At 41.7% G+C, this 15021-nt stretch overlaps 1 protein-coding gene across 2 annotated transcripts in view; it reads left to right on the top strand.

The window, feature by feature from the left end:
- The first annotated feature begins 13819 nt into the window (after positions 1–13819).
- The window catches only part of TBC1D9 (TBC1 domain family member 9), a 122610-nt gene continuing 121408 nt past the window's right edge, over positions 13820–15021 (top strand). For both annotated transcript variants that reach the window (XM_044680005.1, XM_044680007.1), the window contains exon 1: positions 13820–13949. In XM_044680005.1, the coding sequence (XP_044535940.1) occupies positions 13820–13949 (130 nt within the window). The remainder of the gene's footprint in view (positions 13950–15021) is intronic.

The following is a 15021-nucleotide window of genomic DNA, read 5'->3' on the forward strand; positions in this document are numbered from 1 at the left end:
TTTTATTTTAATAACAAATTTCCACATGAGGTTTCCAGTTATATAATCCAAATTGTCTCCCTCACTTCTTCTCTCCCTACCTCCTGGAGCTGCCAAGCAATTCAATCTGGGTTATACATGTATTATCACGCAAAACATGTTTCCATATTTATTCATTTTTGTATTTATTCATTTTTGTAAGTCAATAATCTTATAGAACCAAAACCCTAAAATATATACCCAAATAAACAAGTGATAAATCATATGCTTCCATCTGCATTCTTACTCCACCAGTTATTTTTCTGGAGGAGGATAGCATTCTTTGTTGTAAGTCCCTCAGAATTTTCCTGGATCATTGTACTGCTGTTAGTAGCAAAGTCTATCACATTTGATCATGCCACAATATTGCAGTTACTGTGTATCTCCTGGTTCTGCTTACTCTGCATCAGTTCATATAGGTCTTTCCAGCTTTTTCTGAAATCATCCTGTTTATCATTCCTTATAGCACAATAGTATCCCATCACCATCATATACCACAATTTGTTCAGTCATTCCCCAATTGAGGGGTATCCCTTTCTTTAGTTCCCAATTCTTTGTCACCACAGAGAGCAGCTATAAATATTTTTGTTCAAACATGTCCTTTCCCATTTTTTTTTTATCTCTTTGACTTGTAGTGGTATTACTGGGCCAAAGGGTCTTTTATAGCCCTTGGGGCATAATTCCAAATTGTCCTCCAGAATTTTTGGATCAGTTCACAATTCTACCAGCAATGCATTAGTGTTCCAATTTTGCCACAACCCCTCTAACAATTATCATTTTCCTTTACTGTCATATTGGCTGATCTGATAGGTGTGAAGTGGCACCTCAAAGTTGTTTTTATTTGAATTTCTCTAATTAAGAGAGATTCAGAACACTTTTTATATGATTATTGATAACTTTGATTTCTTCATCTGAAAACTGCCTATTCATATCCTTTGACCATTTATCAATTGGGGAACTACTTGGATTCTTATAAATTTGTCTTAGTTCTTTATATATTCAAGAAATGAGACCTTTATCAGAGAAATTTGTTAAAAAAAATTTTCCAGCTTGTTGCTTCACTTCTAATTTTGGTTGCATCAGTTTTATTTATACAAAATCTTTTAAATTTAATATAATCAAAATGATTAATTTTACATCCTATAATGTTCTCTCTCTCTTGTCAAATATTCTTCCCTTCTCCATAGATTTGACAAGTAAACTATTCTTTGTTCCCCTAATTTACTTATAACATTACTCTTTTTTTTTTAAAACCCTTGTACTTCGGTGTATTGTCTCATAGGTGGAAGAGTGGTAAGGGTGGGCAAGGGGGGTCAAGTGACTTGCCCAGGGTCACACAGCTGGGAAGTCGCTGAGGCCGGGTTTGAACCTAGGACCTCCTATCTCTAGGCCTGACTCTCACTCCATTGAGCTACCCGGCTGCCTCAACATTACTCTTTATGTTTAAATCATATATACTCATTTGACCTTATCTTGGTATAGGGTATGAGATATTGATCTAAACCTAATTTTTATCATGCTGTTTTCCAGTTTTCCCAGATTGTTTTTTGGTCAAATACTGAGTTTTTATCCTAAAAGCTGGGGTCTTTGGATTTATCAAACACTAGCTTGCTGAGGTCATTGACCTCTAATCTATTCCATTGATCCACTCTTCTATTTCTTAACCAGTACCAGATTGTTTTGATGATCACTGCTTTATGGTACAGTTCTGGTTCGGCTCGTCCACCATCCTTCACATTTCCCTTGATGTTCTTGATTTTTTATTCTTTTGGTAGTTTTATTAGTATGCACTTGGGCTGTCTTGAAGGAGTCTAAGGATCCTAAGAAGGGGTGGAAAAGAAGGGAAGTTTTCTGACATTAGAGACTCTAAGTATGTGTGGGGGAGGGTAGAGCCATGATGGGGGAGAAGATACACAGCCCCATCTGATCTCTACCAAATTACCCTCCAAGAAACTATGATATAACAGCTCAAAAGGAATTCTGCAGTACCAAAACCCACAAAAATATGGGGCAAAATATTTCCATCCCAAAACAACTTAGAAGGCTGGAATAAAAGATCTTAGTACACCTGGGTGGAAGTGGAGCATAAAGCAGCACAACAAGACAAGCTCCACAGTGGCAAGAGACCTTGGGGGCAGCTAAATCAGCAGCAAAGGCTTCTGGAGCTCTCAGACACAAACAGTAAGGGGAAGGGTGGTTAACTGGTCAGAAGGAAATTGGTTAACTGGTCAGAAGGAAATTAAAAAGGTTCCTTTGCTGGCTCTGGGGGCAAGGCTCTTGTCTTATTGCCCATATGCAGAACCAGGGGGAGTATTGGGTCAGAGTCCCAGAGTGAGGAGGAACATTAGCTCAAACCAGTGCTTGCAGACACAGGGGAGTAGGGGACATGGATCACACTTCCAAATGGGGGAAAGAGTGCTTATAGTTACTCACAGACCAGAACACAGGCCCAAAAGAATTAATGGAGCAGATCAAAAAGGATTTTAAAAAATCAAACAAGAGAGGAAGAAGAAAAAGTAGATACTTCAAGTGCAAAAACACTGAAGCAGAATGCCACATATTGGAAACAGTAAGCAAAGGAGTTAACCTAAAGAAGATGAATCAAGGAAACAGCTTAGTGTAGGGCAAAGAAGACTAGCTCAGGAGACATAGGACCTGGGATCAAATCCTCCCTCTGACATTTCTGACTGTAACTGGTAAAATACAGTTTGGAGTTAACATTCTCTCTCATCTGTTCAAACAATGGTCACTTAAAGGGAGTTTTCCTTCATCATTACCTCCCTATCTCACCATTAATAGCAATCCTTTCTTCCTTCTTCCTCATCTCCTATAACTCAGCTACCTTCTGCCACTATCTCCTCCTTTACCCCTGTCTCACATAATGAAGTCTCTTTACCAAGGTTAACCCCTCTACACTTGTTCCATCTTCTCCAATAGATTTCCCCTTCTCCAGTCCCATTCTTCTATTTAGTTTCTTTTTTTCAGCCCTTACCTTCCACCTTAGAATCAATACTATATACTGGTTCTAAGGCAAAAGAGTGGTAAGGGCTAGGCAGCAATAAGTTACTTGCCCAGGGTCGCACAGCTAGAAAGTGTCTGAGACCAGATTTGAATGTAGATCCTCCAGATTGCAGGCCTGGTTATCCACTAAGCCACCTAATTGTCCCATTTTGTTTGTTTTCAATATCTCTCTCTACTGGCTCATTTTCTACTCCCTACAAACAAGCCCATGTTTAGCCTATCCTGAAAGAACCCTCACATGATTCTTCCCTTCTGATAGCCATCAAACTTTATTTTCTTCTTCCCTTTGTCACTCCTAGAAAGGTCTATCTACAATATTTGCCTCCACTTTCTCTCCTCTTAATCCCCTACAATCTGGCCTCCATGCTTTATGATTCCCTCAAAACTACTCCCTCCAAAGTTCCCAAATCTCTTAGTGATCTCTCAGTTGCCAAATCCAATGACCTCTTCTCAATCTTCATTCTCCTGGGCTTCTCTGAAACCTTCCACTAGGATCACTCTCTCGTCCTTGATACTTTCTTCTCTCTATGTTTTCAGGACATCACTCTCTCTTACTTTTCTTCCCATCTATCTGACTGCTCTTTCTCAATCTCTTTTCCTGGATCCTCCTCCAGATCATACCTTCTAACCTTAGGTACCATTCAGAGTTCTGTCCTAGACCCTTTTCTCTTCTCTTTCTGCTACCTCACTTGGTGATCTCATCATCTCCCATGGATTTAATTAACTTCTCTAAGCTGATGATTCTCAAATCTATCTCTCTTGCCCCAGTCTCTCTACTGGCCTCCAATCTTGTATCTCCAAATGTCTTTGAGACATCTCAAATTGGATGTCCAGTAGAATCTGAAACCCAATGTGTTCAAAACAGGATAACATCTTTCCTCCTGAGCCATCTCCTCTTCCCACTTTCCCTATTGCTTGAGAGGGCAATAGTGTACTCCCAGTCCCCCAGACTCATAATCTTGAAGGCATCCAAGATTCCTCACTATCTCTCATCTCCCACATACAAACTATCTCCAAGGCCTGAGTGTTGTGGGAGAGCCGATGCTGGTTCTTGTCCAAAGAATTGCAGTTCAGATCCCTTTGTCCTACAGCATGGAAGTTTACTCAAGAAGGTTATGGATAGTGTAGCCAGGGTGATAGAAAAGCCAAAGCAAGATTTCAAGTTACTAGTTTTATTATAGGCCTGTGCTATTGCCCTCCTCCCATCCTGGGAATTCTCCACCCTCCCTCAGATTATTCCTTCCATGGATATCCAAGGCATCCCAAGGGAAGGGTACAAAGATCCCTAGTGCACCTGGGTGATATTCCCTCCCATGTCCTGTATGTCAGATTTTCAAAGTTGTGTTTGGTGTCCTTTCTCAGCTGTGCAAACTCTTATCAAAGGGATTAAAGTCATAACTATAAGGGTAAAAAAGGGGTTTTATGGGTTCAATATATTATAAGACGGTCACCAGAGGATTGAACTATTATCAATCCTCAATTAAGAATAATCTCAAATCAAAATTGACTTTTATGGAAGTTTATTTACAATTGAGAAGAGAGAGAGGAAGTAAGGAAATAAGAATCTATTGCACTAATTAATCCAGGTAGATCTTAACCCTCAGCCGAGGGTTAAAGGGCCTGAGGCCCGGAGGTGAGTGGAGCAAACTTCATTCACAAAGTCTATAAAAAGAAGTTTCTTAATAGAAGTTCAGGAAGATTCAGTCTTTAAACTCACCACATGGAACAGTCTCAGTCACGAACCAGCAAAGCTCCCTCAGGTCCCCTTCACAAAACCAGAAGACCACTCACTCACTTACCTCCCTCTTTTTAAAGGGGTCACTTATGCATCACTTTCAGTGCCTTCCCCTAGCCTGCGTGTCCAATCACAATAGATGATTCTCATAGGGGATGGGTCAGTTGATTCTGATTCGTTACTCACTCTAGCACATGAGGGTTAGGATCTCCCAAGATTGAAGGTACTCTCACCTTTGGTGATTAAATCTAAAGATGGGCAGTGTAGACTTAATCTAATTATCACATAACATAGCTGGGGTGCTCCCCATTCCCTTCAGACTTGACCTAGCAAGCTCCTATCCACTGAGAATAGCTGGGAAAGCACAGGGTGACATAGATTTTCCTGCTACCTAGTAAAAAGCATAAGACCTAAAAGCATGATTAAAGAAAGAAGGATTTCAAATCATTTCTAAGATTTTAAAGCATCATTTACCATGCCAACCCATGTTATAAAGATTTCACCTTTGCAATATTTTTTGAATATGTCCCCTTCTCTCTTCTGACACTGCCACCTGTCTGGTGTGGGTCCTCATCACCCCACACCTGGATTACTGCAATAGCTGGCTGGTGTGTCCACCTGCCTCAAGCCTCTCCTCGATTCAATCCATCTTCTAGTTAGTCACTATCATCATTTTCTTAAAGCAGAGGTCTGATCATGTCACCCTCCAGAAGAAAAAACAAAATTCCCTATTGGGCACTCAAAGTCTTAAAAACCTACTTGCCTATCCTTTCAAGGCTTCTTTCTTCACCTCATATACTCTTCCATTCAGTGATGCTGGCCTCTGTAATGCAGGACATATGTCACTATAGAACTTAAATTATGTCTTCTGACTCAAAGTCATCATTAAGATATAATGAGGCACCAGAGCTGGACTTCACTGGAGGAAAATCATCTTTAGGCTAAATCAAGTCAACAATAAAACTCTAGAGCTCCAGTATGATCTATGGCCTAAACATCCAATGAGTACCAAAGCTGCAGTCCTTGTGCCCTCCACTAAGGCATAATATTTCAATCTACTCATACTGTCATTGAAGTTATGCTCTTTGATGAAAGTTCTTTAAAGAGAAAAAAATAAACTGCACTGACTGAAGGTAAATGATTTGCTAAGAAAAAGAAAGACCTAATCTAGAGGACACTTCTGTAATGGTTGTTGCACTCCACAAATGTCTGCCATGTTTGAAGGATTTGAGCCACAAGGCTGGTGACTGATTCTATTATCTATTAAGGTGATGGCAAACGTATGGCACGTGTGTCAGCACTGACACTCGTAGCCCTTTTCAATGACACGCGGCCACGTGAGGCCACATACAGAGAAGTATGGGGCCCCATGCTGAGGATGAAACATTTGCTCTAGTGTAGTGTAGATATTCTGTGCACTATAGATGACAATTCTACCTAGATTAATTTACCTATAGTTATTTATTACAATTATATGTTTTTGTTATTTAAACTATAAATATCATGAAATTATGGTTTTTTTCTCAGGGTGACACACCACCCGAGTTATGCTTGGTTTTTTGGTGAATTTGTCACACCAAGCTCAAAAGGTTGCCCGTCACTGATCTATTAGGATGAACTCAGATTTTTCTAACCTTCAGCACAGTGGAATAGTCAATCAAATCAAATAATATTGGCTTTAATCATTGGGTAAATGTTAGGAATTCTATCAATGTTGTTTTTGTTGTTGTTCTATCTCTTCTTGACCTCATTTGGGATCTTCTTGGCAAAGATATTGTAGAGGCAGAATTTTAAGTCTTGCCCTTCTTCTCTGTATCTCCCCTTTTCCTTACTCCCTGAAACCCTTGACTGTCCCTCTCTGACTCACTCCCTCTTTCCTGCCCTGTCCTTGATGTGGGTCTTCTCACAGACTCCTGGTCTCTGAAATACCCCCTCCTCTCTCTGCTTTGTTTTTGATCATTTCTAAACAAGAACAGCCAGCTGTCTCTAGTCTAACTACTATTATCAGGTCTGTCATTCAGTTATGTTTGTAAAATGTATACAAGTTGCCTGTTCCAAATATTCGGGGCTTAGCTTCTCTGAGATGACTCCTCTAAGCCCGGGCATTATCAGTAAACTTGCTTCTCTACACAATCCCTAGTGTCAGTGAGATTCCTTGCTGTAACAGTATTGGAGTGGTTTGCTGTTTTCTTCTTTAGCTCATTTTACATATGAGGAAATTGAGGCGAATAAGGGGAAGTGACTTGTCCAGTGTCAGATAGCCAGTATAAATGTCTGAGACCAGATTTGAACTCACAAAGTTGCGTTTTCCTGGCTTCAGCATTCTATCCACTGTCCCTGAAATTAAAATCACTATATTCCCAAAGTGACTGATTATTAGAAGGGCTGACATAAAGTTCACTTTGGTAGAGGGTGTTAAGGTGGAAAGAGTGCTCACCTCAGAAAAGAAGCCTGGGGAATCAGCAGAGAGAGCCGGCCCCAGAGCCAGAAAGAGTTGGGTTGTACTGCTTGTGTTTCCTACTGGCAGTGGGATGGCACTAACTTCCATTGCTCCAACAACTCTCTGAGACTCATTTTTTTTTAAACCCTTACCTTCCATCTTAGAATTGATACTGTCTATTGTACTCAATCCACTGAGCCACCCAGCTGCCCCCTACACAGAGGCTTTTCTGGAGCACAACTGGGAAGGAAGCAAAGGTGGAGGTGAGATGGGAGGGTATTCCAGACACTGGGGACAGCCACTGCAAAGCCATAGAGATAAGAGATAAGAGATGGAATGTTGTTATGTAAGAAGACTACCAAGAAGGCCAGTCTGGCTAGACCATAGACTACTGAAAGGGGGAATAACGTATAATCGAGTTGGAAAGGTGGATTGAAGCTAGATTGGGAAGAGCTTTCAAAGCCAAACAGCAATATATATGGATCCTAGAAGCAATAGCAAGCCAAAACAATTAAATAGGAGAGAAACATGGTCAGATCTCTGATTAAGGTAAATCACTTTGGCAAATAAATGGTGGATAGATTAAAGAGGAGAGAGAGTCCTAGTAGCAAGACTATTGTAACAATCTAGGCTGAGGCTGATTAGGGTGTGAACTAGGCTGGAAGCAGATACAAGCAAGGTTTTGGAGATAGGAACAATAAAACTTGGCATCTGACTGGATATGTGAGGTTTTGTTATTGTCTGTCCTTTGATTCTAAGAGGACTAATTACATCACTCAGTGGTGTATTGACTTGCTTTTGAATGGGATTTAAGTAAGGTAGAGTTGCACAAACTGTATTAGCTTCACTCTTTCTTCCAGTGTCATGGAAGACCAGAGGTCACAATCCTCTCCAGGCTGAACTCCGGACTTTCTCTTATCATATCTAGAAACTGATATGATATTTATAATGAAAATAATATTTAAGCAGAGGCATAACCACAAGTTTCACTGCTCCACCCCTAAGGAGCGTGGGACCTTTCCATCTGACCAGCTGAAATATACCATAAGTGTTGGAGTTCAATAGAGTGGGAGCACCCTGAGGGCAGGAATCCTTTTTTCACTTTTCTATTTGTATCACCAGGGCTTAGCATAGTGCTTTACACATAAGAAATTCATTTGGTCATTCTGGAGAAAATAAGCAGAGAAAAAGAAAGTGAATTGCAAAGGTAATCCAGGAGAAACTACCCAGCAGAGATTTAGGAGAAAATCATTGACTCTTTAGTTGTAAAGCCTGGATTGAAGTCCAGCTGTTGCCAGTTAGTCATTGTGTGATTTGGAGCAAATCACTTTCCCTCCTTTGGGCCCCAGTTTCCTCACCTGCCTCTGATTCTTGGGACTAGATCATCAATTATGTCTCCAGTTTATACCTGCTGGGTCCCCATTTGGCCACTAAGGTGGCTGCTTGGGCTGGGTATTTCAGCTCAGCTAAATGAATTAGATTCATCCTCAGGACAAACTTTGCAAACTAGTGTTTTTGGAAAAACCAGTACAAAAACATCTCCCTTCCTGTTGGCCCCTTCTTTCTGGCCTTTGCATTGCCACTGTCAGAGGCTGCCCTATGGGCTCATTTCACAAAGGTGAGGTCATTATCTTCAGAACTGCCAGGAATATTCTCCTTCTTCATCTCATTCTCCTGACTTCCCTTCAAATCCCACCTCCTACAGGAAGCCGTTAGCAATCTCTCTTCATTCTAATAATTTCTCTCTGCTGATTAGTTCATATTTTCTTGTAAAATACAGCTTGTTTGTACAGTGATTTGCATGTTGTCACCTCCTTTCCCTTTATGGGCTCCTCAAGGGCAGAGACTGTCTTTTGTCTTTTTTTTCTTTTGTATCCCCAGAGTTTGGCAAGATATGTGGCATATTGTCTGTAGGTACTTAATAAGTATTGACTAATTTTTAAAATAAAAGTTTGGGTATGGTTTGGGGGAGGGATGGGGCAAGGGGAATTCTCTCATTTGATACTTCAGCATACATTATCAGGCTATCCCCATTTATTTAATAAAATTAGTTGAGCTGAGCAGGGCCGTGAAGGAATAAGATTGAGGATGACTAGGAGATTGGTGGAAAGCCTGTGATGAAGGGTGATAGCGACAGCCCACATAGATACCTATTGGCTCTCTTGACCCTGGGTTCTATAGCAAAAATAATAATAATAATAATAATAATAAGAAGAAGAAGAAGAAGAAGAAGAAGAAATATGGAAGATATATATGGCAAAGGAGCACCAGAGATGAATTTTACCTGCTTCAAAGCTTTGTATTGTGTATGAGAATTCATTCGGTTGATAATTCAGTGGCTACATTTTTCTAAAATTGAATTCTATAGACCTAGACTGTATTGGATAATAATAAATATTAAATAAGGGGGCAGCTAGTTGGCTCAGTGAATAGAGTTGGGAAGTCCTGAGTTCAATTATGACCTCTGACACCAACTGTGTGACCCCTTAGCCCCCCTCCACAAGTCACAACCTGTTTGCTTTAATCTACTGGAGAAAGAAATGGTAAACCACTCCAATACCTTTGCCATGAAAATCCCATCTACAGTATGATCTACAGGGTCAAGATGAGACTGAAGGACTAAACAATAACAATAGGCATTTTACAATCAGGGTAGGATCTTGGATTTGTAAATGAATTTCCTCCAACATCAGAAGACCCTAAATTTAGGAGATTAAGTAAGTCCAAAGGAATTGCCGGAGGTACACAAAAATGATGAGTTTTGATATGGAAATAATCATGTTTTTGAACCCAAGTCCAAACCCAAAATTGTTTCCACTACTCCATGACCAATTTTTAAGATGATCAAAACTCCAATCTTCTAGCATTGGGATGATTAATTTATGATTCCTTTGTGGAGGTGAATCACATATGAGACATACAATAAAATATCTTGCAGGATAACCTGTTCCAAAGACATGTTTTACTAACTATATCACTTCAGCAAACCTACCTCTTCCCAGAAAACAATCCTTGATTGACTTTAAATTGAGGGTGAATCTAAATCTAAAAATATTCACCTACTTCCCAGAGGCCTGAGCAGATTAATTAGGTGTCCTAAGTGCCTTTTTCTGGGTTTAGAAAATGGGCATAGCTGCTTTTTTTTTTCTTTTTTTCTTTTGAATATTTTCCATGGTTACATGATTCATGATCCTCCCCTTTCCTCCCCCCTCATGAAGGCAACAAGCAGTTCCACTGGGTTATACTTGTATCATTGTTCAGAACCTATTTCCATGTTATTCATATCTGCAGTTAGAGTGATCCCTTAACATCAAAACCTAATCATATATTTTTCTAATGCATTTCTCTTTCTACAGTTCTTTCTCTGGATGTGAATAAGCTGCTTTTTTTTGTTTTCATGCAAAGCAATACTGTACTTTAGAAAGTGACCTGAAGGTAAATTGTGACAAGCATAAACCAATGGAAAAATCTATAATTTCTCTAAATGTTCACTTTTCTATTTGTACTATCTGCTGTTTGCACTACCTGGTTATAGAAATAATTGCCTTGTCATAATTCATCACTGAGGTAGCAGCTGGAGGAAACCATTTGATTTAGCATCATCCTGCCTAATCTGTGTGACCTTGGCTAAGTCATTCCTCTCAGTCTATTTCCTCATCTGAAAAGGAGGGAGTTGAATTAGATAATCTCCAAGGCCCCTTTCAATGATAATTTTATGATCCTCTAATTAAAATGACCTTTAACAAAGTAATAGTAGCTAAGTGGCTCAGTGGATTGAGAGCCAGACCTAGAGATGAGAGGTCCTAGGTTCAAATATGACCTCAGACAATTCCTAGCTGTGTGACCCTGGATAAGTCAATTAAGCCCCATTGCCTTGCCCTAACCACTCTTCTGCCTTGGAACCAATGCATAGTATTGCTTCTAAGACAGAAGGGAAGGGTTAAAAAAAAAAGTAATTGCTAGCATTTATATAGCAGTTTAAAATATGCAAAATGCTTTGCAAAGTGTCCCAATTTAAATTCTATCACCTTCCTACCATCAATAAAAACCTAGATTTGCTGGGCAGAACTTGTTCAAACACCTCCCAAGAATTGTAGGAAATATTTTTACTTTTGGAAAAATCACTTTGATATTTAGTTTTTCTTCCTCAACTTGGTTTCAAAGGAACCTTTCTCAGCTTGCTCTGATCCAAAGATATATATATATACAGATCACAACTTAATCAGCACTTTTTGTTTTTAATAAATTCGAAATTTTTTCATCAGTTTTAAATTTCAGCTCTTGAAGGAATGTTTTGGTATCTAGAATAGTCTCAGGAGTAAGTTAGGACTCTGAACCAATAGAATAAAAGCCTTACAAAGCAGTTTGCAGAAAGTGTCAGATAGATAAAAAGTGGTATCTGTGTAGCATTTTGAAATTTTTTCCATAGTTGTAGAAATAGGAGATGTTATTATTATTATTATTTATTGAGTCAGTCAGCATTTATTAAACACTGATTCTATGCCAGGGACTGGGAACATAGGATCCTAGATTTAGAGCAATAGGGGAAGTCAACAAGTCCAACCTATTGTCATTTTACAGATAAAGAAATTGAGGGAAGCTCAGAGTTCAAATGACTTGCTCAAGGTCAAATAGTTAAGTCTCTGAGAAAGGATTCAAACTCAGATCTTCCAGACTTCAAATCGAGGATTTTGTGTCTATACCATGCTGCCAGTGAAAGAAAAAATTGAGGTCCTTTTTGAATTGGAAGGCTCAGGGAGCAGAAATTATGGAACATATTCACAAATAAGTAAATACAAGATCTGTACTTGAAATGAGGCTATAAGTTAGTTGAGCCCAATTGGGTGTTTGTTCCTTTGTTTTTTAATGAAAAGCTTGCATTTGGTGGGCAAAAGGATCCATGAATAATTTTGAGCACAAAAGTGACATAAGCAGATTTAGAAAAGAACTAATCTCTAGAACGTGGTTACTTCCAAGATATAGTGGCTTTCAGAGGCAGAGCATACGGTGGCTATTTTCTCTCCAGCTCCACGCTGAAAAAGTCTAAAAAGCTGGACACTAAGGAAAAGGTCAAAAAACAAATGCGCTCTGTTCACAGAGAGCGAAATGGGGCTTTTTCCTTTTCTGTCTTGCTAGCCTTCACTACTTTGCTTGGAAACAGGTGCGGACTAATGTTTGCTGCACTGAACTAAATAGGTTTTGGGGGAGGAGGGAACGCAAGTATTCAATTGCTTTAGGAATGCCGAATCCTACCTCTGGCATCTAGAGGGAGTTTCCAGTGTGCATCTTAATTTATTGCTTTTTACATTTTTTAAGATGCATTTACATTTTTGTATTTTGTGTTGTCTCACTGAAAGACTGCAGTGCCCTATCTTCTAAGTCCAAGATGAAAGGCTGTAACCAGCAATCAGTCTCATCTTTTGGGCCACTTCCAAATTCCCATGTTGCACTCCTAGACCAGCCAGGTCGAGGAAAGAAGTGATGTAATGCTTTTAGCTTGGGCCACTTTAATGAGCTTGGAATGGGGAAAGGGAGGGGTTAATGGGAGTGACAAGCAGAGCGCGTGACTGGCCCCTTGGGGTTCGGAAAATAAAAACATTGACTTTGACAGTAGAAGGTTCCTCCTTCCACCCCAGGCGCGAACCCGTCGTGGGGGTTGGAACCTCGAAATACATTTCCTGGGGAGAAAAGGTGCCGCTGCCTCATTAGGGGATACTCCCCAAAGGGACCCGGGCTGGCTCGCAGCATCCCAGCGGTTAGAGTAGGATGGGCGTGGGGCTGCGTGCTCGCCACGCTGGGGCCAGAAGGCAGCACCAGCGAGCGAACAGCAGGAGCGGCGCTCGGCCTCCGTGGTCCGCGTGAAAAGGGACTGGGAGATGGTTCTCCCGTGTGATGAAGTCACAGCTGGCTTCTGATGAGGGCTTTTCGTCATTTCTCCCGCAGAGTCCCGGAGCGTTTCGTTGGGGCTGCTAGGAGCAGACCCTTGCTCCGAGCCCAAGCGCGCTGAGCCTGAGTCTCCGGGGCCCGGAGAGAGGCGCTCCGAGTTGAAGACTTCGAACCACGGACAGGTCCTCTGGAGCTAGAATGCAGCCGAACGCTTCGGGCTGCAGGCTTGTTGCCTGCCTTTGAAGGGCGGGAGGTGAGACTACCGCCTGGGGGCCGCCTTAGCTCACTAAACTGCCCCCGCCCCCTAGCCCGGGGGGCCTGCGCGGGGGAAACCGAAGCCTTCCTCACTCTCCCGCTGCCTCAGCCAGGGCCTTCTTCAGTATGAGATGCTAGCCACCCTGCTCAGCTGTGGATCCGGGTCCTGATCCAGGCGCAGCGGCCGCAATCACTTCCTCCCTATCCACCACCTCCTCCTCCTCTTCCTCCTCTTCCTCCTCCTCCTCCTCCTCCTCCTCCTCCTCCTCCTTCTTTTCTTCCTCCAGCTGTCGCTGCCGCCGCTTCAGCTCTGGAAGGGCTCTGAGAAGTAACCGCGCTCGGCGGTCTTGCCTTCGGGGAGGTGGGCTGCGAGGTTCACCAAGGGGCGGAGTGTGCTTGTGGGTGTATGCTGTGAAACGCAGCCCGCTCCGTGCGCCCTTTGTGTGTCCGAGGGGCCCGGGAGCATGTGGCTGAACCCCGAGGAGGTGCTGCTGGCGAACGCCCTGTGGATTGCGGAGAGAGCCAACCCTTATTTCATCCTGCAGAGGAGGAAGGGCCACGGAGGAGATGGAGGCGGTGGCGGGGGACTGGCTGGTAAGGAAGGGACGAGACTGACCGGGTTCCATTGCAGGGGGAGGGGAAGGGGGAGGAAGAGGCCAAGGGAAGTGGGCAACCTGCGCTCGGGCATTGGACTAGCCGTTACCGATGTCCAGTTTGAGGGACCCTCCCTTACTCCAGGTTGGCTAACCTTGGTGCATTGAGTGAGGGCACTGCGAAGCGGAATGAACATTTTTTTTTTTAAATCCTCTCGGGGTATTGTGTCCCATGCACATCAGGCACTCACTAGATGTAGGGGATATTGCTGAGAATGTCTAGTGGTTTGGGGCTAGGTAGTCGCCCTTATTCCTTGAATGCAGTGCATGCAAAGAGTGTACAAGCAGCTTGTATTTTGCAAAGAGGAATTGGCGGGGTTGAGGTCCTCTCATTCTAGGTAATAATAGCAGCAGGCATCAAAAAGCTCTTTTGTTTCCAGGGGAAAGGAAGAGCTATAAGGAGCTGATGTGGTCATTTCCTACAACGGCACCACAGCACCCTAGGAATCTCGAGGTTGAGGGGTGGAAAAGAGGGAAAGAATCATGAGTGGATATTAAACCATGTTTCTTAAGCAAACAAACAAAACACCTTATGATTTGAGTTTAATTACTAAAGGATATAATTAGAATTTTATTAACTCCATTAATATTCCCCATTAATTTTCCTGGCAAGCTGTTACAACTAGTTGAAGATGTCACTAAACAGTTATTGAATTCAGTATTTAAAGTGGTCACTGAGCTACTAACTCGTAATGGTAGACATGTTATTTATTGTCTATAGCAGGAAAATCCTATATACATTTCCTGGAAGCCATAAGGTATTCTACCTAGCCATTCTCCCTTAGCCACTTTGCTATTCTATCTACAAGGATGGACTTGATAGTAGAAATTCTGCTGATTTAACCAGGAAAGAATACAAAACAGCAATGAATTGTGGCCATGTCTGTGTTCAGGATCCTAGTAGCCCTCCAATTTGGAATTAAAGGAACTTGATTGGATTGGGCTTGAGACCCGAGAAGGAGCTTAGAAATCATCTAACTCTAGATAAGAAAACTGAAATCCAAAGTAGGGAA

Source organism: Gracilinanus agilis, chromosome 6 (assembly GCF_016433145.1).
Source record: "Gracilinanus agilis isolate LMUSP501 chromosome 6, AgileGrace, whole genome shotgun sequence".
Classification (NCBI taxonomy): Eukaryota; Metazoa; Chordata; class Mammalia; order Didelphimorphia; family Didelphidae; genus Gracilinanus; species Gracilinanus agilis.